At 47.3% G+C, this 25,573-nt stretch overlaps 1 protein-coding gene across 3 annotated transcripts in view; it reads right to left on the bottom strand.

Moving 5' to 3' along the window:
* Positions 1–25,573, bottom strand: part of KCNQ1 (potassium voltage-gated channel subfamily Q member 1) — a 401,184-nt gene that overhangs the window by 166,806 nt on the left and 208,805 nt on the right. For 2 of the 3 annotated variants that reach the window (XM_033207530.1, XM_033207529.1), the window contains exon 11: positions 20,712–20,832. In XM_033207530.1, coding sequence (XP_033063421.1) covers positions 20,712–20,832 — 121 coding nt within the window. Of the gene's footprint in view, positions 1–18,033; positions 18,846–20,711; positions 20,833–25,573 lie in introns of those variants that run through there. The other variant, XM_033207531.1, reaches the window with a different exon arrangement.

Here is a 25,573-nt window from a genome sequence, read left to right as displayed (position 1 = left end):
ACTCACTCACTCACTCACTCACTCACTCACTCACTCACTCATCAAACATTCACTGAGGGTCCGTGACAGACTCCCTATGGATTAAGCACTGAAGATAAAACACTGAACAAAACCAGCCAGCCTATACCCTCATGGGTCTTGAATGTGATTGAAGGAGCCAGCCAGTAAACCCTTTACCACAAGTAAACACACAGTTACACATTAAGAATGGGAGGGGAGGTATGTGACTTTTTACAGCCCAGTCTTAAGCTTTAGAAATCGGCTCCTCTGAGGAAGGGACATTTCAGCTAAGACCCACAGGATAAGACAGTCCTAGCCTGGGGAAAGGGAGAGAAGGTCAGGAGAGAGCTTGGTATGTTTAATACTGAAAGAATATTTGATGAGCTGGGACATCTCCTGCAGAGCCACAGCTCCCTAGCTTTGTGACCCTGGGCCCTAGACTTAATCCCTCAACCCTGAGGAGATTATCTATAAAACAGGAATGATAATATTCTTGTGTTAAAAGCTGCTGTGAGGATTAGTGAAATGATGTCTATATTTGCCTGGCAAACAGGAAGTGTAAGTAGTAGTATCATTTGAAGATTATTCTTCAGCCTAAAGGTGTGTTCATTATGGCTGGCAGGTTTTCTCCCCACCTAGATGGTAGTGCTGGGCCTCCTTTAGAGTATCTTGATGCTTGTGGAGCATGGATGATATGACCATAACCTGAGAAAGCAGGGACTGTATCCACTTTGGTCCTCCCAGGTCCCAGGGCCCCCACAGTGCCCTGGTGTGTGGTCAGTGCCCACAAATACTGAATAGAGGAACAGACACATGAGAAGCAACAGCAATTGCCTGGTCTTTAAGGGTGGGGGAGCACTCACCCTCTCCTGAGAGAGGGAGAGATAGGTGGGGGGAGGTTGGGTGGGGGTAGGGAGAGATAGCGAGCGAGTGAGCAAGCTAGAAACTCCCTGAAAAGGGAAGTTACTCTAGAAAAGGGTAAGTTCCTTCCAGGTATCATGGGCTGGCTTAACCTGGACCAGTTTGACTTTACTAAGTCCCATTTCTCATCTGGGGAGCCTGAGGCCATTAAGGTTATCTGGTCCCAAAATCCCCTGGAGCTGTCACAGGGATCCCCATTCTTTGCCTTTAGTCACCCCAGCCCCAAGAGCCATCTTCCACATGGAGTGAGCAGGGAGCTACAAGGAAAAGACGGGTCACAGTTGGAGAGAGACACAGAGAGAACCAGGTGGGCTGGTAGGACAGGAAGATATAGGGAGAAAGTGAAGCTCTCTCGGGGAGGCAGGAATACTTCTACCCGGCTTCCTTCTACCCACTCTTCATAGAACACAAACACTGTAAGAATGACTTTTTCCAAACCCTCTTAGCATTCAGAAGTAGAATTGCTGTATAAGAATTTTTTCATAGGTGCTTTTTTTTTGGCGGGGGGGGCATTTATTTAAAAAATAACCACATCATTAGTGAAATCTTCCAAAGTCTCTTTTTGGAGTCCAAATTGTACTAATGTCCACCTCTGAGGAGGCTATCATAATAAAAGAACACATACGTATTTCACCTATGATGGTCAGTGCAATCTTGAAAGCACTAGTAAATAGGGTCATCAGCTTTAAAAATACAAACCCAAATTGGGTCATACCAAAATGCAAGGCTACACACAATAACCTGGGTGAATCTTCAGGGAATTGTGCTGAGTGAAAAGAGCCTATCCCAAATAGGTAATTTGCTATGTGGTTCCATGTATGTAATATTCTTGGAATGATAAAGAAATGAAGAATAGGTTAGTAGTTGCCAGTGGCTGCGGACAGGGTGGGGTGGGAGGGAATTGGGGGTGGCTATAAAAGGGGGACATGAGAGATTCTTGAAGAGTTAGAAATGTCCTGTAGCGAGACTTATCAATGCAATATCCTGGTCAGAATATTGTACTACAGTTTTGCAAGATGTTACCATCGGGGGAAACTAGGTAAAGGAGTATGTAGGATTTCTCTATGTTGTTTCTTAAACCTGCATGTGAAATCTACAATTATCTCAAAATAAAAGTTTATTTTAAAAAAACCCAAATTTAAAAAAAATCAATAGTCCTCCTAAAAATACCCAGAAATGAATTTTAGAAAGTCCACAATCCATACAAAAATCTAAAAAATATGGAAGGATGTTGCCATGGATTTGAACATGTGGGTAAACTGCTTCTATTTGTGGCTGGAAAGACTTTTTTTTGAAGTGGGGGGATGGCAGTTCTTCCTAAGTTAATATAAATTGAACAGAGTTTCAATAACAAATGCCACTGGGATATGGATATACACACAGATAGACAACTTTTTTTTTTTTTTTAATTAGGCAAGCTGAGGCCGCGGGTGGTGGCTCACGCCTGCAGTCCCAGCACTTTGAGAGGCCGAGGCCGGCAGATCACTTGAGGTCAGGAGTTTGAGACCAGCCTGGCCAACATAGTGAAACTCCGTCTCTAATTAAAAAAAAAAAAAAAAAAAATTAGCCAGGCATGGTGGCAGATGTCTGTAGTCCCAGCTACTAGGGAGGCTAAGGCAGGAGAATTGCTTGAATTGAGGCAGAGGGCAAATGCAGTGAGCCGAGATTGCGCCACTGCACTCCAGCTTAGGTGACAGAGTGAGACTCTGCCTCAAAAAAATAATAATAATAATAATTAGGGGAGCTGGTTCTAAGTTTATATGAAAAAAAAAATGCATGTCCTGTAAAATTCAGAAGTAGCAGCAGTCTGGCCCCTTGTGCTCCTCTAGCCCCCACCTGGCCTAACAGGCCCTAGTGTGCAGCAGGGACCATTTTCCTATCACTGTCTACAGTATCTGGATAAGAATGGAGAGAAAGGCAGATTTCAAAAAATCTAATCTGGGATCCTATGCATCCTAAATAATCTTATGAGGATGCACTTGTACTTTTTCTGATGCTGATACTATTCATTCCAACTCACCTCCCCATCAGCTTTGTCAGGCACTGAATTGCGTGGTACACATGATCACAATGGATGGAATGGCCATCATGAGGTACAGCAATACATTTAAGTAACATTGTGTCACTAGTATAGGACAGGCACCTTTCTGCATACTTTACATTATTAATTTGTGTAATCCTCATAACAACCCTGTGAGGAAGGAAACTCTTATGATTCCCATTTTACAGGTAAAGAAACTGAGACTGAAGTTAAGTGACTCACTCAAGGTGTAGCAGGTAGAAAGTAGTGGACTTAGGATATGAATTCAGACTCCCAGACCCTGTTCTTAGTTCCTGTCTTTGGCTATGGATTAGTAAAGGAGAGCACAGCCAAGGGTGGGACAGGCAGCTGTAGTCCTCTGGACCAGATTCACATGGTTGGGCTGCATTGCTACAGGTGGCCTAACTCAGACATGGAAACTGAGTCGCTGCTGCCCAACTCATGCCATGAAACCATTTTGGCCTGCACAGCTTACAATAGCACTCTAGCTCTAGCTATGATACTTTATGGTGTTAGTGGGTTTTTTTGGTGGTTGGTATGGAGGAGGGGCTGGGCTACAAGTTTTAGATTATGTTTCTTATTGTAGGTTTTTAAAAATTCTTGAATTAGGCCTATTTACTCTTTTATTCTCTATTGAGTTAGCAAATTCAGTTTTTCCAAGATGCCCTGAAAAGTATGATCATACATGTATATGAAATGGTCCCTGGGTCCAGCTGGCAACTCCTGTACACCCCCGACCTGGATTCTGCCTTCCATGAAGTGAGCCTTGGAAGAAACAAGTGCTCATGCTCCCTGACATTATTAGTTGCCAAGATGAAGCCTCAGTCCCAAACACCCCAGCTTCCTGTCTAACTCAAGAGCTAATCCTGTGTTTAAATCTTAAGAGTGTTTAGATCTTAGGCCATGCCATGAATTCCCCTGGTTGACTGCATTGTGAAAATGAGCTTCCTATTATTGGCTCTTAAGCAATGGAGATGAGGGGGAGTCCTGCTACACAGATAAGTGCATCATAAAGTTACATAATTAAAATAACTGAGCTCTGGCCTATCAACAGACCCATCAGCAGTCCAGAATAGAGTCTAGAAATGGACACAAATTAAATGAGAGTTTGAAATATGATAAAGGTAGCAGTTGAAATTAGTAGAGAGATGATGATATACTCAAATAAATAGTGTTGGGACAACTGGACAAACATGGGAAACTAAATTGGATTTAATTACTATGCCAAAATCCAGATAAAGCAAGGATTTAAATGTAAAAAAGGAAATAAAAAATGATAGAAGAAAACATGGAAGAATTTACTAAAACAATTCCAGGATGAGGAGGTTATTTCAAAATTTAAGATAAGAACCTCAAATCATAAAAGACTGACACAGTTGACTATGTGAAATTTAAAAAATTCTGCCACCAGAAAAATATTATAGAAAAGGCCAAAATACCTAAGGAAAATTAGGATAAAATATTTTCAATGAATATGACAAAGCAAGTTTTCTATAAATCAGTAAGACGTTTTACAAAGTCCAAAGGGTATTAAGAGATAGTTCACGAAAAAGAAAAAACAATGATTTTAATCATTTGAAAAGATAAAAACCTCATTTCCAACAAAAGAAATGTAAAATAAAGCTCCAGTGTACCATTTCTCATCTATGAAATTAATGAAGATAAAAACCTGATTATACACTCGGTAAGGGTGGGGGAAGCAAGTGCATTTGCGCAGTCATAGTGATGTAAATGGTATAGCCCTTATTTGGCAGTATCTATCACAACATAAATGAATTTTTTTTTTTTTTTTTTGAGGCGGAGTCTTGCTCTGTCGCCCGGCTGGAGTGCAGTGGCCGGATCTCAGCTCACTGCAAGCTTCGCCTCCCGGGTTTACGCCATTCTCCTGCCTCAGCCTCCCGAGTAGCTGGGACTACAGGCGCCCGCCACCTCGCCCGGCTAGTTTTTTTTTGTATTTTTAGTAGAGACGGGGTTTCACCGTGTTAGCCAGGATGGTCTCGATCTCCTGACCTCGTGATCCGCCCGTCTCGGCCTCCCAAAGTGCTGGGATTACAGGCTTGAGCCACCGCGCCCGGCCATAAATGAATATTTTAATCCTGCTGGAAATGGGGGGAAAGGGAGGATCTCTTAAAGTAAATCCACTGAAAATGGAGACCAAAATTTTACAATAGAGATATTTGATTGGGAAGTTATCTTGAAAAATAACAGTAGTTAAAATATTCTTTTATCTCATATGTAGTAACAGTTGTTAGAGTTACAGTTATGTACCTATTTTAGAAAAACACAAATCCAGAGGGGATTTTGGTTTGTCTTTTGTAAAACATTATATGGTAACATCTGAGGGCATCTTTTATACTTGGCAGAGGATGTTGGCAGCACTTCCACAGAGAGGATCATTTTTTGTAGAAGTATGGCATGGTTTCACTGCTTGACCAAGAGGCCACCTGCATCAATTATCATCTCCTCTGCTGTCCTCTGAAATGCTTATCTAGGCATCAATCTTGGTTTCCTCTTCAACTGATAACTAACTGGTCTACTCTGCCCAGTCTCTATTTGAGAAATTCTTTGATATCATTTTCTTTAACTTGATGAAATCTCCTATTTTGGCAAGATTTACAGTTCCTCTTTATAAGTTCCTCTTTACTTTGTGTGTGCTTTATATTGTCTTTGGTTGACAAGAGACAGCCAGAGATCAGTCAGCAGAGATACAAGTAGGGATAAGATGGATAGGGAGAAACAACAGTGTTCAATAGGGAGGGATGTTTCGGGGAAACTAATTTCATAAGTGGTCATTTCAGCAGTGAATATATTTGAATGGTTAATGGCTGTTTTTTAGCTGCCCTACATATCCATCAATAGAGGATCTGTTCCATAAATCATGGCACAATGAAACTCTCTGCAGCTGTTAATGAAAAGGAGATTTGCTAGATGTCTTAATACAGATCCATCTCCAGAACATACCAGCATCTTCCTTTTAAGTGGCGCACATTGGGGCTGAATGCTTACTAAGAAATGAAAGGCTCCCCAGTCAAAGCTGACAAGGGTCATTACAGCATGACCCCTGTGGTAGATCCCAGCACAATACACTGGCCATCACTCCATTCTCTTCAAATGTCCTGGGGTTGCTTCATACAGCAGACCATCATACCCTCAGCCACTATGCATACAACTTGGCTTTCTCTTTCCAGGCTGTAGTCCAGTTAGTGCTCCCTTAGAAATACTCAAGACCTTAATGAACTACCCATCTGTGAATCTGTGAAGCTACCCATTTCTTAGAGGCCTCTTTGGAGAGCTGACTGTTGAATAACCAGTATGATGGTCCTTAGCCTTCTTAAATCTTTCCTGTACCACTACCTCTATGCCTTTTGCCAAGTCCAAGTGTTCACCAGAAATGGAATTGATACCAGAAAGACTACAGCTAACAATCTGAGCAGAACAGGGAGCATGTCCTATCTGGGAAAAGCCCAGCCCATTGGGCTAAAACTGAACACAGAGACTATGCTTCTTCCAATTATACTGGAAGCCCAACCATAAGAAAACAACACTTCAGTTACACTGTTCAGAGCCATCACCTGTTCACACGTGTGTCTGTATACATGTACACACACATTTTGAAATAAAAGTGCTTCTCAGATGTAGTGCACGAGAATAAATCAGCATCATATGTACAGCTCAGAAAGAAGTATGGCATACCTATGAAAGAAGTCAAAGGCAAAGTGTAGAAGAATACATATAGTATGTTACCATTTGTATAAAAAGGAGCCATATCTACTACGTACATGCACACACAGACACACATATATTTGTTTATATAAAATATGTCTGGAAAGATGCAATAGGAAAGTGTTGAGTGGTAACCTTTAGGGAAGGAAACTTGGGAATTAGGGGTTGGGTGGGGAGAGTGTTATTTTTCACCCCTTTTGTACTCTGAATTTGTTTTACCATGTGTGTAAAGACTGTTTTATAATTTTTGCAGCACAACACTTGAATACATAAAGCACGATTGGCTCCCCAGAAGGCAGGTGTTGGCCAGGCAGTGGATGCACGGTAGGGCAGGGTGCAGCCCTGCATGCGCGTGTATGCCCTGCAGGCAGCAGCTCCCCGCACACAGTGCTGTGAGTCTCTGGTTCATGTCACTCTGTGGAGCAGGGGCTGCTCCAGCACAAAGAGGTTTTTGACAGGGAAAGGCAGAGCCAGAGTCAGGGCAGGCCCTGGGCGGGCTCCCAGAGAGCCCAACCACCCTCTAATAAGGGGTGCTCTCCACCCTATCTGAGGAGCAATTGGGATCTCCTAGGAAGTGAAACTGTTACGTATGTCTTATTACAGAATTTCAAGTGGAGTGATTCTGAAAGAAACAAATGTGTATGGCATGTTGTGACTGCTGTGTCTCATGAAATATTTAAGTTTTTATGTAACTTTTTTTCATTTCAGATCTTTTATTTTAACACAAAATGACAATATATTTTTCAATTGATTTGCCTGATGTCTGTATTTAAATGTTTTCTAATGCACACACGTGTTTTAAACTCATTAAAAAAATATGACTTAGATCCCATCCCACTTTTATGTTTTATATTGCCAAAACTCTGCTTTTGGGAGGGGTGAGTTATCTTCACTTCTGAAACAGTACTGCTTGGGAGCTGGTTTGGCCCCGGCTATTCTGGGGAAATGACACAATATTGACTTAGGAGGGGCCCTAATCTTTCCCCACTAGAGCACTACCTCTAATAGGGGGAAGGATGGGAAAAAGAGGCTAGTGAACCCACCTTCAGGCCTGTCCACTCAGGACATGCCCATACTAGCCTCTCCAGGGGCTCTGCCCTTGGCATCCCCGTCCCCCACCTGGGCTCTGGCAGAAAAGTCGGGCGGGAAGAAGCCGGCTGAGTGCCCGCCACTGTAAGAGGAAACGAAGAGAAACAGCTCCAGTCAGCCCCAGAAGCGAGGCCTGGAAAAACTCTGCAGCTGGAGCTAACACAAAGGACTTTTCAGACCCTGCAGCCAAGGTGCCCAGTGAGTTTTTTTTTTTTTTTTTAAACAGCTATTAGGGTGACAAGCCTTTCCAAAGGCCAGCAGTTGGCGAGAGTTTCCAGGAAGCTGGTCTGGCACTGGGCTGGGATTGGAGCAACTTTAACGAGTTAAATTCAGAAGGAAGGAGTCATCAGGAAAGGTTTAAGGTTCAACAAACTTTTCAAATTATTTTGCAAAAAGTTCTGGCTTTCCAATTCAAAGGCATGTTTCGCTGTGACTGTTTTAAGCCAGAGACTATTTAAAAGGCAACACAACCAGCACGCTTCAGATTCACTTACTCGAGGTATTTGTCTAAATCCTTGGAATGGGCTTTGCAAGTGCCACCTAGTGCCTAGTAACACTGGGGCCATCTTACATATCTCGACAGGCAGCCCTCCTCCCCATATGCCTCCCCCCAGCCTCCGTGGTCGCGCGTGCGTGCACACACACGCACGCGTGCACCTTCCCCAAGCAGGAAGCTGCTCTTTGCCAAGAGCGAATGGAATTCAGATTTCCAGAGGGTGTCCTTGGCCTCCAGCTCCACGGCTGCATGATGAAGAAAGGTCCTAGTGTGTGTGCTGGGGGCTGGGAGAGAGGGGCCTCCAGCTCTGCTCACATCTATCTGGGCCCCAAGAAAAACCCACAACTGGCTGTGCTCTCCCCAGCCACACCCAGCCTCGGTCACATTCCTTCCCTTCCTGAGCCCACACTGGGTGGCCCCGGCAAACCAGCTTCCACACCTCCCTCCCCACCGGCAGGAGACCTAGCCCAAGCCCCCATAGGACAGCCAGCAAGTACAAATGAGGGGCTGCACCCCAGACCCTAAGAGCCAGAAAGCACAGAGCACCCCCTCATCCCTCCCCACAACACTGGGCATCCCTTGTGGCTACTGTCAGTCATGGGGAAAGAGACACTCTCCCTTGTCTAGCACCCCGTGGTCTAAGCTCCCATGCCTTCCTGTGCCTGCTTTCAGGAAGTCCCTCTTCATATCTAACCTTGACTCTCCTGGCTGTGGTGCTTGTGGGTCTGGGATTGAAGGGCCATCACTGCCCTTTGCACCAGAGCTTCCCAACATACCAGCAAGAAAGGACTGTACTCCTTCCCCTGTCCAGTCTGGGCCTTCCAAGCCCTGAGATTCAGCATCGTCAGGAATTAAACATTTATAGGAAAACCAGGGACATGAGTCAGGGTGTTCATCAGCAGTAGCAAGGTGGGTAGGCTGGTCACGTTTATCTTCTCATTAGCCCAAGTAATAGGGCCTTGCACCTGTGTGGCCAGGGAGGGGATAGGCTGAGAGCTATCTTTCTACAGGCTGTCAGCATCAACAAGTGGTCGTGACGAGCACGAGTTTGTATGGCTTTTCAGGTGTGCTGGCTCAAGGAGGCCCCACACCAAGTTGGAACCTCCAGGCCTGGTGCCTAGGCAGAGGGTGGGCTAAACAAAGGCCAAGGGAGCTGTGCACTGTCGCTTCCCTTTGTTTGGTAATGAGACTGTTTGCAGAAGCTGGCCTGGTAGCCTGTGGATTGTTTCTCTTGAGATTTCTTGTAGGGGAGAAGGTGGCCAAGACTTGGCAGTCTGCATCACCCAGTCCCCAGAATAGACAAGGGACTCAGCTTGCCTAGTCACAGTTCGGCTTTTGGCCTTGGCTCCAGGGCCCATTCTGATCCTTGTGCTTGGCTCAGGGATGGTCAGCACGCCTGCCCTGATGCTGCCTGCTGGGGTCTCCTGCTGAGTACCATGAAGGCCTACTGTGGCCTGAGAAGCCATCTTCATGGTCTCTTTTGGCCAGCCCCAGACCCTATATTTGTTCAAGGAATACATTGATTCATTGGCTTCTCCTTTAGGCAAGGCCTGCAGTGGACTCAGCTGGGGTTCATTATTCCCTGCCACCTGGGGTGGGCCTGCATGGCCAGGCCCAAGGCCTCAAGTGCCACATACTGCTCCCCTGACAGGTGGCTAGGGTATGACACTCAAGAAAATGGCCAGGCAGAACCTGAGTTGGGGTCACTTGGTCCAGCCCTTCTGAAGGGGACTGGTTGGATCTGGTGCACGGAGGAGACATGCCATGCTGGACCAGCAAAAAAGCATAGAACTCAGAGTCTGGAACCTGACATCTGGCCTTGGCTCTGCCATCAGCTGACTGTGTCCACTGCACAAGGTCCTATCATATCTGGTCTTAGGGCTTCCATTTACCCAGAGTCCTTCCATCACCTGACACTTGCAGGGATGCTTTCCCAATCAAAATTCAGGCCATGTGGTCTGATAAGGCCACCTTCCAGTGTGGAAGACAGGCTGGTAATGGAGGGGCCTGGGAGTACAGAGCTCCTAGGCACTGCCATGGAATGTGGGGACCTTAGGGGAAGGACATCTCAATTGAAACTCTTCAGAGCCCCTGGGGTAGACAGTTCTGTACTCTCATCCCCTAACCCATACCAGCCTGAGCTCAATCATACCAGCCTGTGAAGGCTGCCCCACCACACTGCTTCTGCACCCAACACACCAGGCCCCCTTGAGCTCCCACCTGGGGCCCACACACCTAGCTGGTGGGGTTCATGGGGCAATTCAAAAAGAAAAGCAGAAAAAAGCATTCAAGTATTTTGGACTGGAAGGAATTCAATTTAACTTAACAAATCAAGACGTGAACCTAAAGAAAACACTGAAAAACAAGCCCACCTTTGAAAGGCCCAAAGAGGGAGGATTAGGTGGGAGAAGAAAGGTCCCCTTGGGGCAGAAGACAGTTGTTCAGTGCAGACCAGGGACTGGGGGAGGATGCTGGACTTGAATGCAGACCAGGCCAAGGTAGGGAGACAAGCCCAACACACACTCAAGGACTTGAAGTCAGGGGTGCTATCTAACTTTTTAGCTCACTCTTTCTACCGCAGATACAGAGACTAGCTGCCTGAGGAAGCATAGCAGGGTCCACAGACTGGCTGCCTGGTGCTGCCCACCTCCTCTCCAGGGCTTGGCTTCCTGGGGCCAAAGGCTCAGACCCGTAACCACAGTGGGGTTGCAGGGTTGCAGGGATTTATTTGGGGGAAGAACCCTGACTGGGTCAGAATGAGTATGTGCATGCATGTATATGTGTGTAGCTACTCCTTGTTCTCTGAAAAGTCCTGCCTACCACCTACTTACCAAGTACCCTCTACTGCCCTTGCAAAGTCACTCCTCTCTGCCTCAGTTTCCCCAGCAGGGCACCACAGGACACTGCTGTGGCAAGGTTTATACTTAGGGTGCCGTGCAGTCTGATTTCGTATGAATGCTCAGTGCCAAAGACTTAGGAGATAAGTCAGCCAGAGTCAAAATTAACCTTTGAAAAATCCCTTGAATTGGCCCTAAAAATAATTCCTTTCTCAGATCTTTGTGTATATCCCCTGCTGGGTTGCTCTTCTGCCCGCTGAAGTGGGAGAATCTCTGAGTGGACATCCAAGGTACCCTGGGAGAGGCATGCCAGGTGTTCTTTTACTTTTTTCAGGATATTCCCAGTGTCATCTTCAGAGGGAGCCTCTGAGGCTGTAGCCACACATGGGAAAAGATTACTTGTGGAGAAGATCAAAGGCTAGGGGGCTGGGGGATGGTGGAGACATCTGATTCTGAGGTCAGACCTGGACTCCTGTCTACCTCTGTCTCTCCGCCTTTTATTTTTCTTCCTCCTCTCCCAACAAGGCCCTCTTTCTAAGATGGCACCTCAGGCCTCCTATGGGACCAACCAGGCCTTACAGACTAACTGCCAGACTTCCTCCTGCTAGCCAGTCACTACCAAGGACGTGTGCCTCAGATGCAGCCCCTGCCCATGACACCTGCATTGTCCCTACAGGGCCTACATATCTGAAGCATGAATGCCTCGTCAGGGGATCTGGGGCACCATGAGAAGGCATGAAGCTGGATCTGCCAATTTGCATCCTGGGAGGGCAGGTCAGCCTTGTCCAGGCAATCCAGGAGCCTTCCCAGTGGCCCACTGGCCAGTGAGGACCCTTGACCTCCTTGCCTAGTGGCACCAGGTTTATGATGCACATAGAGGCTGAACTTGAAGAATTCTTATTGCAGAGGGCAGCCACAAGAGCCACTGGTCAGTGCCCAGATAATCTCTGCAGACTGTTTCCCCCCTGTTCCATGGGCCACAGAATCCCTTTGTCTTGTTACTGCTACACTGCCTTCCTACCAATCTTCAGGGTTCATCTCTGCCTCTGCCATGCATATCCAGGCTCCCCCAGAGATTGTGTGTCTGGGAATGAGCCCTGGCTTCTGCTACTATCTCCCAGTGATACTGGCAAGTCCCTATCCTTCTTGAGGCTTCAATTTCCCCTTCTGTGAGCTGGGAGGACTGGCCCACTAGATGTTCTCTGAGGGACCTACCAATGATGTGGGCTGTGTGTCTCAGCCAACAGCAGCATCCCCTTCTAACCCCAACACAAGAAATACACATAGTAGGTGTCTGGTTAATGCTCCTGGAATTTCAGCCTATACTAAGCACCTGAAAGCCACTGAGTCTGAACTCTGCTACCATATTTGAAATTATCTCTCCATTGGGCACCTACGGGTTGCCTAGAGACAGGCTACCATGGTCGTCTTCCCTCGCCCGTCATGTGCAGGCTCAAAGGCAGGTGAGCTGCACAGCTCGCCCTGCCCCTCACTCTGCTTGAATGTGGGTGCTGGCCTTGGCAGATGGGCCCAACAGTGATGAGAACAAATGACAGATGCATACTGGGGCACCTGTGACTGCCATGAGGCACAGTCCACTGATTCTGCCTCCAGCCCCCTCCCCAGAGCAGAATAGTGAGTGCTAGGTTTCTGCCTGTACCTCCACTGGAGCCCCAGCAGCTCCTGAACCCCATTCCGAGACTTGAGGTTGTGACTTGGGGACCTCTAGACTTCCCTTCCCTCCACCTAACTCCAGACTGTCCTGGAGCTTGGGACTCACAGGCCTCTAGGCACATCTTATTAAGGACAGCAGCTGACAGCCATATGTTGTGGCCCCATTTGTATCCCATGGTAACTCATGACCTGGCAGTTTCAAAAGCTCTCAGACCAAATAAGGAATGTCCCCACAGGATCTCCCATCATAAAGAGACATTTTATGCTGGCTAATATTTTCAGGCATTTCCCTGAGTCAGGTATGTGGCTGGATGCCTGACACCATCTCCTCAAAGCCTTACATTAATACTGTGAGATATACCCCCAGTGTATACAAGAGGAAACTGAGGCTCATAGAGATTAGGTGACTGCCCCAGTGTCCTGTGGGCAGGATGAAATGACCCAAGCTGGCCAGGGCTCCCTGACAGACCTGGTCCCTGGATTCAGTGAACATACACCAAACCATCAGCTGACAAAGAATGAATCTGACAAGCTGTTCATGACCACCACACTGAAAACTCCAGGGCAGGGTAAAAGATAGGAAAGTTAACCTAAATAAACAAGGGACACACGATGCCATGTTTCAGGAGCTCCAATACTATAAGGATATCCATTCTCCCATGCCCATCTAGAGTCTGCTGCACCTAGAGGAGACTTTCCATGGCAATTGGCATATGTATGGTGAGGCAGAAACCCTACAAAGACAGCAAAGCCGGTGATGAGGAAGGAGAAGCAGTCAGAGCCAGCAGGACCAGCTGTCAAAACCTGTTAGCAAACTGCAGTGAGAATGAAACATGGCCCTGGCCACAAAGAACAACGTGAATCTGACCAGTGGCACCAAATAGGGTCCAGAAACAGAGCCACATGTAGCCAGGGAGCTGATTGTAAAGACACTGATACGGCAGGGTAGTGGGGAGAGGACAGGCCTTCCCATGCCGGGTGCTGAGCCAGACTGGATATCCAAGTAGGGGAAGAGTGGACCTTGACCTCGGCCTCACATTGGACACAAAAATCAATCCCAGATGGAGTGCAGATCTACATGGGAAAGGTGAGCTAATAAAGCTTTAGAATAAACCAGAATATCTTTATGACCTTGGAGTAGTCAAAGCTTCTTAAATAGGACACAAGCAGCCCTATCCAGAGAGGAAATGTTTGATTAACTGGACCACATGAAAATTAAGACCTTCTGTTCATCAAAAGACACCATCAAGAGAGGAAGAAGGCAGCCTGCAGAGGGGGAGGCGATATTTGCAGTGTGTGTGTGTGTGTGTGTGTGTGTGTGTGTGTGTGAGAGAGAGAGAGAGAGAGAGAGAGTGTGTGTGTGTGTGTCTCTCTCTCTCTGTCTGACAAATGACTCCAGAATATATAGAACCATAAATCAACATAAAACAGGCAGAAGATGTGGGCAATTTATACAGAATGATGTATCTGACTAAATGATAATATGGAAAGGGACTCAACTTCATTAGTCCACAGGTTACTGCAAATTAAAATCACCATTTGATGCTGCTAGACATTCACCATCATGGCTAAAAAGGAAATGGAAAATGCCAAGTATTAGCATGTGGAGCAGCCAAAATGCTGCCTGTGGGAATGAAAATTGGGATGACTCCTTCGGGAGACTGGTGGGTAGTATTCACTAAGAGTAAACATATGCCCACCCAGGACCCTGCAGCTCCACATATAGGCATATATTCCCCAGAAATGCAACCTGATGCTCACCAAAAGCATGTACAGAATATTCTTAAACAGCAACCTATGCCAGAAACTGCCTGCTGGCCACAGGTGGTAGAATGGATGAATGATGTAGGCCATGCACACAATGGAGCACCAGACAGCAAGGAGCACGAGGGAGCACTGCTCCCTTCAGCCCCACAGAGAGGCTGCCAGTCATCAAATTGAGTGAGGGACACTGGACACAAAGGTGTATGAGTTGCATCATTCCCACCGCATAAAGTTCAAATGTGGGCACGGCTGGTCCTTGCTGCTAGAAGTTAGCCTTGTGGTTAATCTCAAGGTCAGTGACAGGAAATGGGAGTCTGAGAGGCTTTCTGGGGGTTCTGTTGCTTCCTCTGGGTGCTGCACACATGGGTCTCAGGGACTGAAGATGCCTCAAGCTGCACATTTGAGACCTGTGTACTAAATCTGTGTGTGTGTCACCCTTTAAAAGTTTAACACTACCACCCTGTACCAGGGTAGCCCAGGTGAGCCCAATTAGAGAGGTGGCTAGTCCTGGACTTCAGGGCTGCTAGGCCCAGTCCCATCCCACTCTGTTACTTAAGGGGACATGGCTCTCAGACTTCCTGACTAGGTCACCTCTGTGCTTCAGCCTCCAGATGCTCTGCAGTTCAATCTCCCCTTTCAGGTCTAGGCAGAGCACATAAGAGATCTATATGGGATGTGCCTCTACTGCCAGAAGTGTCTCCATGACAGTATTAGTGCAGTTGTGAAGTCCTTTGCCCTCCAGCCACCTCTGTGGTGTGAATGTTCTCTCTGTCACATCCTCCGACACTACCCGCTTGGCTGAGGGCCTGAGCAGCATCGTGGCTGGGAGTTCACAAGTGGAGAGGGCTGAGCCTGGCCAGAGTGCACTGGGGCAGGGTGATTTGCATGGCCCTTCCCTTGCAGAGGAAGTGAGAAGCCTCACTGCTTTCCTCTGGACCATCCACCTAGACAGTGTGGCCCTCTCCCCATAGCAGCAGCCCTAGAAGGCCAGCCACTTCTTCCTCACATGCTCAGATGGAGGAAGTGAAGTTTGGAAAGGTTAGGGGGCCACGGGGGGCCGCCACAGCTGGGCTGATGCAGGCTGGGAGCCAGATTGAGGGCATCTGATTCCCAATCCCATCTCTTTCCCACTGAGCCATTACGCCTCGGTTTTAATTTAATTAGAAGAACATTTAATCCCCCCGTGCATTTCAGAGACGGGTTTGAGCCTGGCTGGGGCTATGTGGGGCTCTGACGGGGATCCTATGACTCATGCAGCCCTGCACAGCCCTCCCGGGTGGGCCCCCAGAGGGCTTCCTTGGCACCTCGTGCAGACAGAGGTGGTCTGAAACTTTGCAGAAGACAGGACACTGGTCTAGAAAGACAAAATGGTCTCATCTGTTCTTGACAAGCCCCTCACTCATCCTTCTGGACACTGGTCCCAGAATGGCCTTTCTGTCCTTTCCCACCAAAGTTTACAGGGAGAGAAATATGGTGAGGAGCTTAGACACTCACAGAGCTGCAGTGCCTGGTACCCTGGGGTCTGTGGGAGTGGGTCACAGTGGGCCTGGATGTCTCCAGAATGTCCCAGGCCAAGCTGGTCCCATCAAAAGAGCTAGCCCCCTGGTCCATGGAGCCGAATTTGGGGCCACCCTTGTGACGTTTGCCCTTATTTCCAGACGGCACAGACTGGCCCTGTCCTTGCTGACAAATGCAGAATTCAGGAGACATTAGTAGTGATGTGGATGAAAGCCAGGCCACAGCGGCCTTGCTGGAAAAGAGCAACTTGAACGTCTTGGCGTGAGATTCTGCAGGGTCCAGGAGAAAGTTGAAGACATGGAAATTCTAATTAACGCACACGGGGCTGTTTTTGCTCAAGGATTTGCGAAGCTGTCATGTCGCAAGAGGCCAGGCAAGCACATGCTTGCCAGGGAGGCGCTCACAGTCACCTGGTGGGGGTCTCTGCAGCTTTCCCTCTGCCTTCTTTCCACCCCCTCTGCCCAGCCTCGGGGCTCCTGGTCCTCCCCCATGCCCATCTCAGTGGGCAGGGTGCTCCCTGAGGGTCCCCCTGGAGAGTGGGACTGGGGGCAGTATCTGTTAACCTCAAGCTGGGGCTTGCCCGTCTTAGATGCCAAAATAGAAGAGACGGAAGCCCTTCAGAGAAACCACACGACTGGGCTCGGCAGAGCCACAGGCTGCAGGGCTTATGGGCCTGTCCTCTTGGACTGTCTATCTCAGGTATCCATGTGCAACCAATGGGGCAGATGTGTGACTTCCAGGCCAGTCCTGGCTGGCTTGGCAGTTGGGGATGCAGTGTGAGGGAGGATTTCACAAAAATGGTTTCAGCCTCCCAAGGTTGCTGGGAGAAGCTCACCCAGGTCACACCTGCACACAGCCCCCAAGTTCAGAGATGCCGATCTTCAGGCCCCTAGCCCTGTGTCTCTGCACTGGCGCAATGTGTCTGCAGTCCTTGCCTCATCTCAGGCAGGGCTGAGTGAGCGGCAATCCTAGCACTTCTCCGTGCCTGCGGCCTTGGGGGTTCTGGAGAGGAAGAGACCAAGAGGGCTATACATACCCTACTCCCTCCTGGCACCATTTGAAAGGCTTGGGGAACTGGTACTGAGGGCTTTGAGAGCCAAAAGAGGACACAGCCGTGCAGCCTGAGTGTATCCTGGGGGGTTGCTGAGCAGACGCTGGAAAGATGAATGGAAATCTGATAGCTGCAGATGAGTGACAAGGGCATTCTAGATGGCAGGTCACCACACGCAAGGCACAGGGATGCACACAGGCATGGCACTGTCCCTACCCACTGTTGTGCCAGTTGACCCTTGGTGAGCAGAGGACAATGAGTGGGTCAGAATCCCAGGAATTCATCCTGGCTCTTGGAGTACAGGGCTCCTCTTCTGTCATGGGGGTTCTCCCCAACTGCCCATGCAGGCCTATAGTCTCTGCTTCATGCCTTTCCCTCAGAAGCCCTGTTGTATGGTTCTGGGTGGGAGACACAGGTTCAGGGAGTTTGAGGCTGGCAGGAACTCTCTTGTGCCCCGTTGAACCTAGGAAGACAGCTTCTGCCTGAAAGGTGTGTTAGAGGCTGAGTCCTGGCCGCCCAGAGCTGGTTAAGGGTCCTAAGCCTGAGCAGTAAGGCCCACCTATAGGCTGGGGTGCAGTGAAGCCACTCTATCTTCTGGGTACCCCATGCTTCATCTTGCCATGGCTCCCTAGCTTGCATCAGGCCTGCTCACCCCCACCCCACCTCTGGCTAACAGGCCCCGGAAAGAGGAGCTTCGCCCAACCCCAGGGACCTTCCCGTAATCAAGGCTACAGTGACCTCACCTCTCTGGGGCCCTGCGGGCGGGGAGAGCTCGAGATGGAAACAAAATGTGTCTTTATTTATGTTTTTAATTTGAATTCTGGAACTGGCCCAGCATGGTAATACATTTAACATCAGTAAAATGCTGAAGAAAAATGGAAATTTTTTTGGTAACTGCCTCCCACCCACTCTGCCCCCAGTGAGACCCCAGCACACATCCCTGTTCCTTGCACACACCAGGGCATGTGCCTCTCTTCCCAGTTCAGGGTCCATGGGGCCAGGCTGCCCACAGGAGCTTCGCTGCATCCCTGAGCAGCTGTAGCTGAGTTTAATTATGGGCATCAGTCACTGGGCAGGCTCTATGGGAGGTGGAGGAATGCAGCCCCAATGCAGGCAGAAGACCTGCATGGCCCCCACACCCCTGCCACCAGGCGGTTTGGGTCCTGAGGAAACAGGGTGCCCACTGCTGCCAGCCTTCTCCCCCAGGTGGACTGAGGCCTCTACCCAGCCTGTATCCCTGGAGGAGCCTGGGCTCCTAGGCCCTGACACTATATATGCCCACTCTCCCCTGCAGGCCTCTCTGGAGGGACCGTACCCTGACTCCAACCAGCTTCCCTGACACCTCAGCCCTGAGTTTTCCCTGACCAGAACACAAGGCCTCAAGGTGGCCCCTTTGCAGCAACCTCCTTGTTCTTCCCTCTCCCAGTCCCCTCTTCAGATCCCTCAACCCAAGCCCCATGCCTGGGCTCCTTCCTGCCTTCCCAGGCTGGCTCATATCCAGCAGTCACTTTTGGAACAGTCTGCTCTGAGAGAGGCCTTGGTAAGTTCCAGGGTAGGGACCTGGTTGGGTGATGACTGCAGTCTCTGACCTGCCTGGGCCCACTTATCACTGGAGGCCATGGGAGTGCCAACCTGAAAAGGCTGCAGGATCTTGCAGAATGATAATGTGCCAGACCCAGAGTGGGCGGAGAGCTTGGGGATGGGAGTTCAGGTCTCTCAGGCCCTGTCATCCTGGAATGGAACAAGAAACAGCCCAGTGTCCTAGATGACACAGCCACACAGGCTTTGGGTCACCCCTGGGGCAGGTGGGTAACCTCTGGCTCCAGGGAGCTTGGCGTGTGCTGATATCAGCACTGGCAGCCCTCACCCCCATAGTGGTGATTTACTGGGCAGCTGCAGGTTTGGCTGTGATCCACACAGTACCCGGTCTCTCACCACCTTTACCTGCAGGGGCCTTGCAAGACCCAAGAGTTGGTAAAGCCTGGCTGCCCAGCTAGATGGACTGTGGGTGATGGCCCTCTCCTCCCAGTATGACTTTTTGCATGTCTGGAAGCCGGTCTGTGACCAAGAGAACCAAGGTGAGTGAGAGCTCCAACAGGAGGAACAAGCAGCCAGAAGGATGAGAAGGGACAGTCCCCTGTCTGAGGGGACAGCCAAGAGGCAATACAGTCATTGCTACCTGTATTGCACACAACATGAGCCACTAAACTCTAACACTGATCACTCTGGAGGTCCATCATGTCCAGGACTTGGTACAAGCCTTGGCCACAGTATAAACCATCATTCTGTCTTTTGGTGCTGACTTGTACCTGGGCAGCCCATCTGGCTACCAGCCTGCTCACACCGCTTCTCCTGCCTTTTTACCCAGCCAGGAGGGGCCCAGAAGCTCAGAGCCTATTCTCAGGGTGTCCATGACTAGTCACCCCTGCTTTCCAGTGACCTGCTGGTTCCCTTGGAGCCTCTTCATACCCTACCAACCATGAGGTACTGCCAACCTCTCTGTGAATTGGGGGGTCCTGGAAAGATGGTGGGCAGGTCCCATCTGATCATAATTACCCCTTAAGACAGCCACTCCTTCCCTGGAGGTGGCCTCATTCTGTCTACCCAACCCTGCCAGTTCTCTGGTTACACCTGCAGCCCCCCAGCAGCATGGGTCGCGATTTCCTTAGTGATTTGCAAGGCCGGGTCTGCACCTGGCTGACTGCAAAGGCAGGAGGCCCAGGGCCTCACTACGACAAAGACACACATGGCTCAGGACAACCTCCTGACCCTCAGAGAGTCCAAAGAACAAAACACCCTTTAGAAAAACGTCGGTAGAGAGAAGGAGAGTCCCCGCAAGTGGCCCTCAGAAGGGCTGTGAGTGTCACTCACAGATCCTGACACAGACATTTATCAAGGGGAATCCCCAGTGGGTTGGCAGCCAGAATGGAACTGTGGCCAGAATGGACCTGAGCGCCCCACTGACCCCACTGCATGGCTGTCACCACTGGGCACCCCAGCAGGGAGCACTGAGTCACATGTCACAGGGGAATCACACCATGGCCGGGCACCAGGGATTGGCCTGGCCATGCGGTGACGGCGGGGGAGGATGGGCTTGCATCCCAGGCCAGCTGTGCCTCAGGGGAAGGCCAACTGGAAGGCGTGGAAAATCAGCCATTTCCTCCACCTGAAGGAGCCCCTGAGGACAGCAGCAGCAACTGGCAGACTGCACCCAGCATCTGCCCCGTGGCTTTGGCCAGGGTTCCACGGGGAAATGCTAAAAAACAAAGTCGTCTGTTTTTTGGGGGGCAGGGGAGGGGGCTCGGGGAGAGAAAAACAATCTCAGACTCTCAAAGCATGAAAACAAGTGGAAAATGATCAGTCTGGTTTTCCATAAGTCAAAACAACAGGATCATGTTCCCAGACTCAGTGGGAAGTGCCCTTGCTCTCCCCTCTTGCCTGGTGCCTCGGTGCTGGGGCCAGGCAGACGGCGAGTGGTGGGCACTAGGCGAGTAGATAGCACTCTGGCCAGAGGGCAAGCCTTCCCCAGCACCAAGGCTGAGTCCTTGAGCCCCAGTCCCCTTCAGCCCAGCCCTTCACACACATATAGGCACTCACTGTGAGATGTGGGTGATGGGTGTCAGCAGAGTCTCCCCTTCCAGGTCCAGGTCCTCAGCGAAGCTGTTGGTTCTCATGAAGTGGGGCGTGCTCACTTCCAGCAGTGTTGGGCTCTTCCTCACTGAGGAGAAAGTGTGGGGACAGCAGGTTAGGCCTCCCACCCATCCTGCCAGTCCTGTGGAGCCAGGCCTGTGAGCTCCCAGGGCCAGGTGAGGAGTGGAGTTTGTGCCTGGAAGCTCCAGCCCTGACAATCAGTTTTATAGTGGGGTGCTGGGGTGGGTGGGTGTTTAAGATGGCCCCAAAGTGCCTGACACTTCAGTGTCTGAAGAAAGTAAAGGCCAGTGAATCCTCTTCAGAGTGGTAACCGTGCCTGGGGCTGTGCTCAGGTGTCTAAAGACTCTCCCTGCCTCAGGTTCTGGGCCTCTTCCCATGTTCATAACTGACACTTGGGTCAAGAATAAAACAGAGGTGACAGGCACAGGCCTGGTAAGGGACAACAGCTCCCACAACCACACATTGTCACACTCATACACTGACAGAGCAGTGGGTCAGGAAAGATGGGGTGATAGGACCTCTGACCCATGAGGAATGGCAAACCTGGGAGGTGGGGGCAGCCACAGAATTCCTTTCTCAAAACACGATGCCACATCAACCAGTTGCACCCCTAGTGAGGCACAGGAGTCCCTCCAACAGCTGGCTTCACATTCTGATTCCTGGGCCCACCTCTGCAGCTTTGACACAGGAGCTCAGGATACTGATCCTTATCACTCCCCACTCTGTTCACACTATCAGTATTTGCTCTTGGATTATATTTGTCTTCATTTAAATATTTTATTGCAAAAGGATTAAGTACTCATCTGTAGGAAGTGGAATAAATCGAATATTCACAATGGCTTTCTTCCCCCAAGGTCATCAGTGTTAACTGCCAACTATATCCCTAGCCCCCACCCTCTCTGCTCATCCGAGCAGCAGATGCCAGGTGGGAGTTGCTTTTATACACATAGGACGACGCTGTTCTTGTCACTCTGTAACATAAGCTCATTTCATTTTTCTCTAGGTATACAGGCATGGATTTAATGATTTTAGTAGTTGCATAATAGTCCACAGTTTGGATTGGCCACAGCTAACCATTCTGTATGTCATGGACATTCAGGCTCTTATAGTTTTAAGCTGCTTAATTATTCAGACTATGATACCATATCCATCTTTATTCTTAAAAGTTGACATATCGGAGCAGGGTGAGAGAGTGTGTCCTTAGTAATTTTAATAAATGTTGCTGGATTGCTTTCCCAAGAAGTTGTAGCAATTCAGGCTCCCTCAGCTTTCCCACATCCATGCCTGAATGAACTGTTGAATGAAGCCCAAATGAAGGTTGTCAGCACCTTTTGCAGGGACTACCAAGCATGGATGAAAACTGAGGCATTGCTATTATTTCCATTTGTGTTGAATACCTTTTATGGGCTTGGCATCTATTTGGGTTTCCTCTTGCAGAATTGCCTGTTCATATCCTTTGCTCACTTTTGCTTATCACTTTGTAGGAATTTTCTATATATTATAGACATTAACTCCTTGTTATATGAGGCACAAATATCTTCCCCAGTCTGTTTTTTCACCTGAATTATGTTGCTTTTATCCTAGAAAATGTTTTATGTTTTTAAAGTGATACATCTTTTGCTTTATAAAAAAGGAAGGTTTTCCCACATCAGAGTAATACAATTCTCTCTTACATTTATTCCTAATTTAACTGTTCGAATGTGTTGTATGTATACATATGTATGTATGTAAAAGTTTTAATGCATTTAGTATTTATGCCTGATGTGACAGATGATCAACAATTAGAAAATGAAAATTTAAAGGGTACTACATATAACCTTACTAAAAAATAAAACATAAAACCACAAAATGTCTTGAAGAAAACATAAAGAGAAAATCTCCAGGACCTTGGATTTGGCAGTGAATTCTGAAATACGAAACCAAAAGTTTAACTCGTAAGAGAAAAAGAATCAACAAATTGGACTTTATCAAAATTAAAAGCTTTTGCTATGCAACAGACACTGCTAATGGAATGAAAAGACAGCACAGACTTGGAAAGAATATTTGCACATCACCTATCGGGTCAAGGACTTGCACTCAGAATCTATAAAGAATGCTTACAACTTGACAATAAAGTGAACAATCCAATTTAAAAAATGGATTATAAATAAGCACATGAAAAGATACGTAATTAACATAAATATGGAAATGCAAATTAGAATCACAATGAAATTCCATAAATTAAAAAAAAATTTCAAAACCTGACAATACCAACCACTCTTGAGGATGTGGAACATGTAGAACTCTCATATGTTGCTGGTGGGAATGCAAAATGGCACAGTGACTTTAGGAAATAGTTTAACAATTTCTTATAAAGTTAAACATACACATACCATGTGACCTATCTGTTCCTTTCCCACCCAAGTGAACTGAATTTTTATGTTCACAAAAACTTGTACATAAATGTGTATAGTAACTTTGCTCATAATTACCAAATACTGTGAAACAATGAAGATGTCCTTCAACAGGTGAATGGATAAGCAAAATGTGGTATATATTCGTGCAATGGAATACCACCCAGCAATAAAAAGAAATGAACTAATGATTTATGCAACAACATGGATGAATCTCAAATGCATTTTGCTAAGCAGTGAAAGAAGCCAGATGCAAAAGAATACATATTATAGAATCCCATTTATAGGACATTCTAGAAAAAACAAAACTACAGGGACATAAAACAGATCAATAGCTGCCAGAGGTTAGGGGAGAAGTACTTGACTTCAAAAGACTCACCCCAGGGTATTTTTAGGAGTGTGGAACTTCTCTGAATGATACTGGATTGTGGATACGTGACTCCAGGCATTTGTCAAAGCCCACAGAACTGAATCTCAAAGAGTGGATTTTACTGTATGCAAATTTTAAAAATTAACCCGGATGTTGGAGGACCCTACAATGGAAAGCAGACTGTGATAAGCGAATTCTATGTGTGTTACAAACAAATGACATAGCAGTGAAAGGAAAGGAGGAGGAGAAGCTGGCATACGTTGCTTTCAAAAACACTGTTTTGACTGGACACTCTATGGTTAAAGCAAAAGTCGCATAAACACTCTAATCTAGTAGGTAAATTTGCTTCACATAGGGTACTACGTGTACAATAGGGTCACACAAATAAGTAAATGAACTGTAGGTAATGGGAGCCAGGTTTCTCGCTGTCACAGAAAAAGCTATAAATAAGTTTTGGGGGAGGGGGCAAGGATGAACTCTGGTCAGAAATGTCAGTATGAACTCATGGTTAGCTTTATATAGATACAGATATGTAAAGATGTATGTGTACTAAGGTTACATACATACATATATTTCCTAGCTCTGTCCACTGAGAGGAGATAGAATCAGTGATACCCTAGTAGCCACGAGCATACCCCGTGCCTAGATCCAGGTGTTTTATTCATTCTCCAATAAAAGGAGCCTGGGCTCTCTCGATGGATGGATGATTCTAGGGCTAGGGGAGGGAAAATAAAAGATGAGCCTGAAGTATTGTCAAGTGCTAGAAAAGAAGGAAATGCTTAAAAATAAATGAAAAGGATGGGGGACACATCAAAAGGACACATGAACCCACCAATGGCCACAGCTAGAACAATTTGAGCAACAAAATAAATAATATTGGACTATAACTCAAAAAATAAATACTCCCGAATCCACACTGATAAAATTAAATAAATAATTGGAGGAGAGGGACGACTCTTTCTTACAAAGGAATTCCAAATAAAAAATGTAGAAGGAATGAGGAAAATAGAAGTACATCACAGTAATATTTGCTGCAGGAAAATGATCCACAAATGAATGCTGAAATTAGTTGGTGAAACTCAGAAACTTCAAAGTTTCTTCCTTGAAATATATTCATTGCTGTGGTAGTTTTAACACACATTTTCAGATTTTTTTTTTTTTATACTCTCCTGCAGGACGTAGAGTTGAACTCCTCCTCTCCCCACCTTGAGTGTGGGCTATACTTAGTGACTCGCTTCTAAAGACTAAACTATGGAAAGGGAAAAACAGCAATTCACTTACAGTGAAGGAGCCTGGCCGACACCACTTTAAATGACTGGCTCAACGTTAATATTACCAGTGATAAACCATGTTGATGTCATGTTCCACAATGAGGAAAACATCTCACTTCATTGGCATTCTTCCCCTAAACCTATAACCCTGGTCTAGTCCTGAGAAAACACCAGACAAACCCAAACTGAGGGACACTGACACCTGACTGGTATTCTTCAAAAGTGTCAAGTTAATGAAGAACAAGACTGAGAAGCCCATCATCGATCAGAGATGACTAAAGAGACATTCTCAATAAATGTAATGATAGATCCTAGATGGGATCCTGGAACAGAAAAAGGACATTACTAGTTAAACTGGGCAAATACAAATAAATTAACAACCCTAGCTTAATAGTGTACCAATTTTAATTTCTTAGTTTTGGTCAATGTACCATGGTTATGTAAGATGCTAACGGGAAGCTGATGAAAGGGATGTGGGGACTTGGTACTATTTTTATTTCTCTTCTGCAAATACAAAATGTGAGATAACAAGTGAAAACAGAACCCGTATACAATAGCACAAAAGTATTAATTATCTAAGGATATGCAAGAACTCTATGGAGAAAATTGTAAAACTTTAATAAGAGACAATGAAGAAGATATAAATGGAGAAATATGCCTTCATTCCAATGACTAGAAGACTTAATACTGAAAAGATTATCTCTAAATCTTAATAAATCTCTCCAAATCTTAATAAAAATCTCAAGGCTTCTGTGTGAGAACTTTGGCAAGCTG

The sequence above is a fragment of the Trachypithecus francoisi genome, unplaced genomic scaffold (assembly GCF_009764315.1).
Source record: "Trachypithecus francoisi isolate TF-2019V2 unplaced genomic scaffold, Tfra_2.0 Lachesis_group8, whole genome shotgun sequence".
NCBI classification, from domain to species: domain Eukaryota; kingdom Metazoa; phylum Chordata; class Mammalia; order Primates; family Cercopithecidae; genus Trachypithecus; species Trachypithecus francoisi.
Note: the sequence above shows the minus strand (reverse complement) of the source record. Positions and strands in the feature narration are given on the sequence as shown.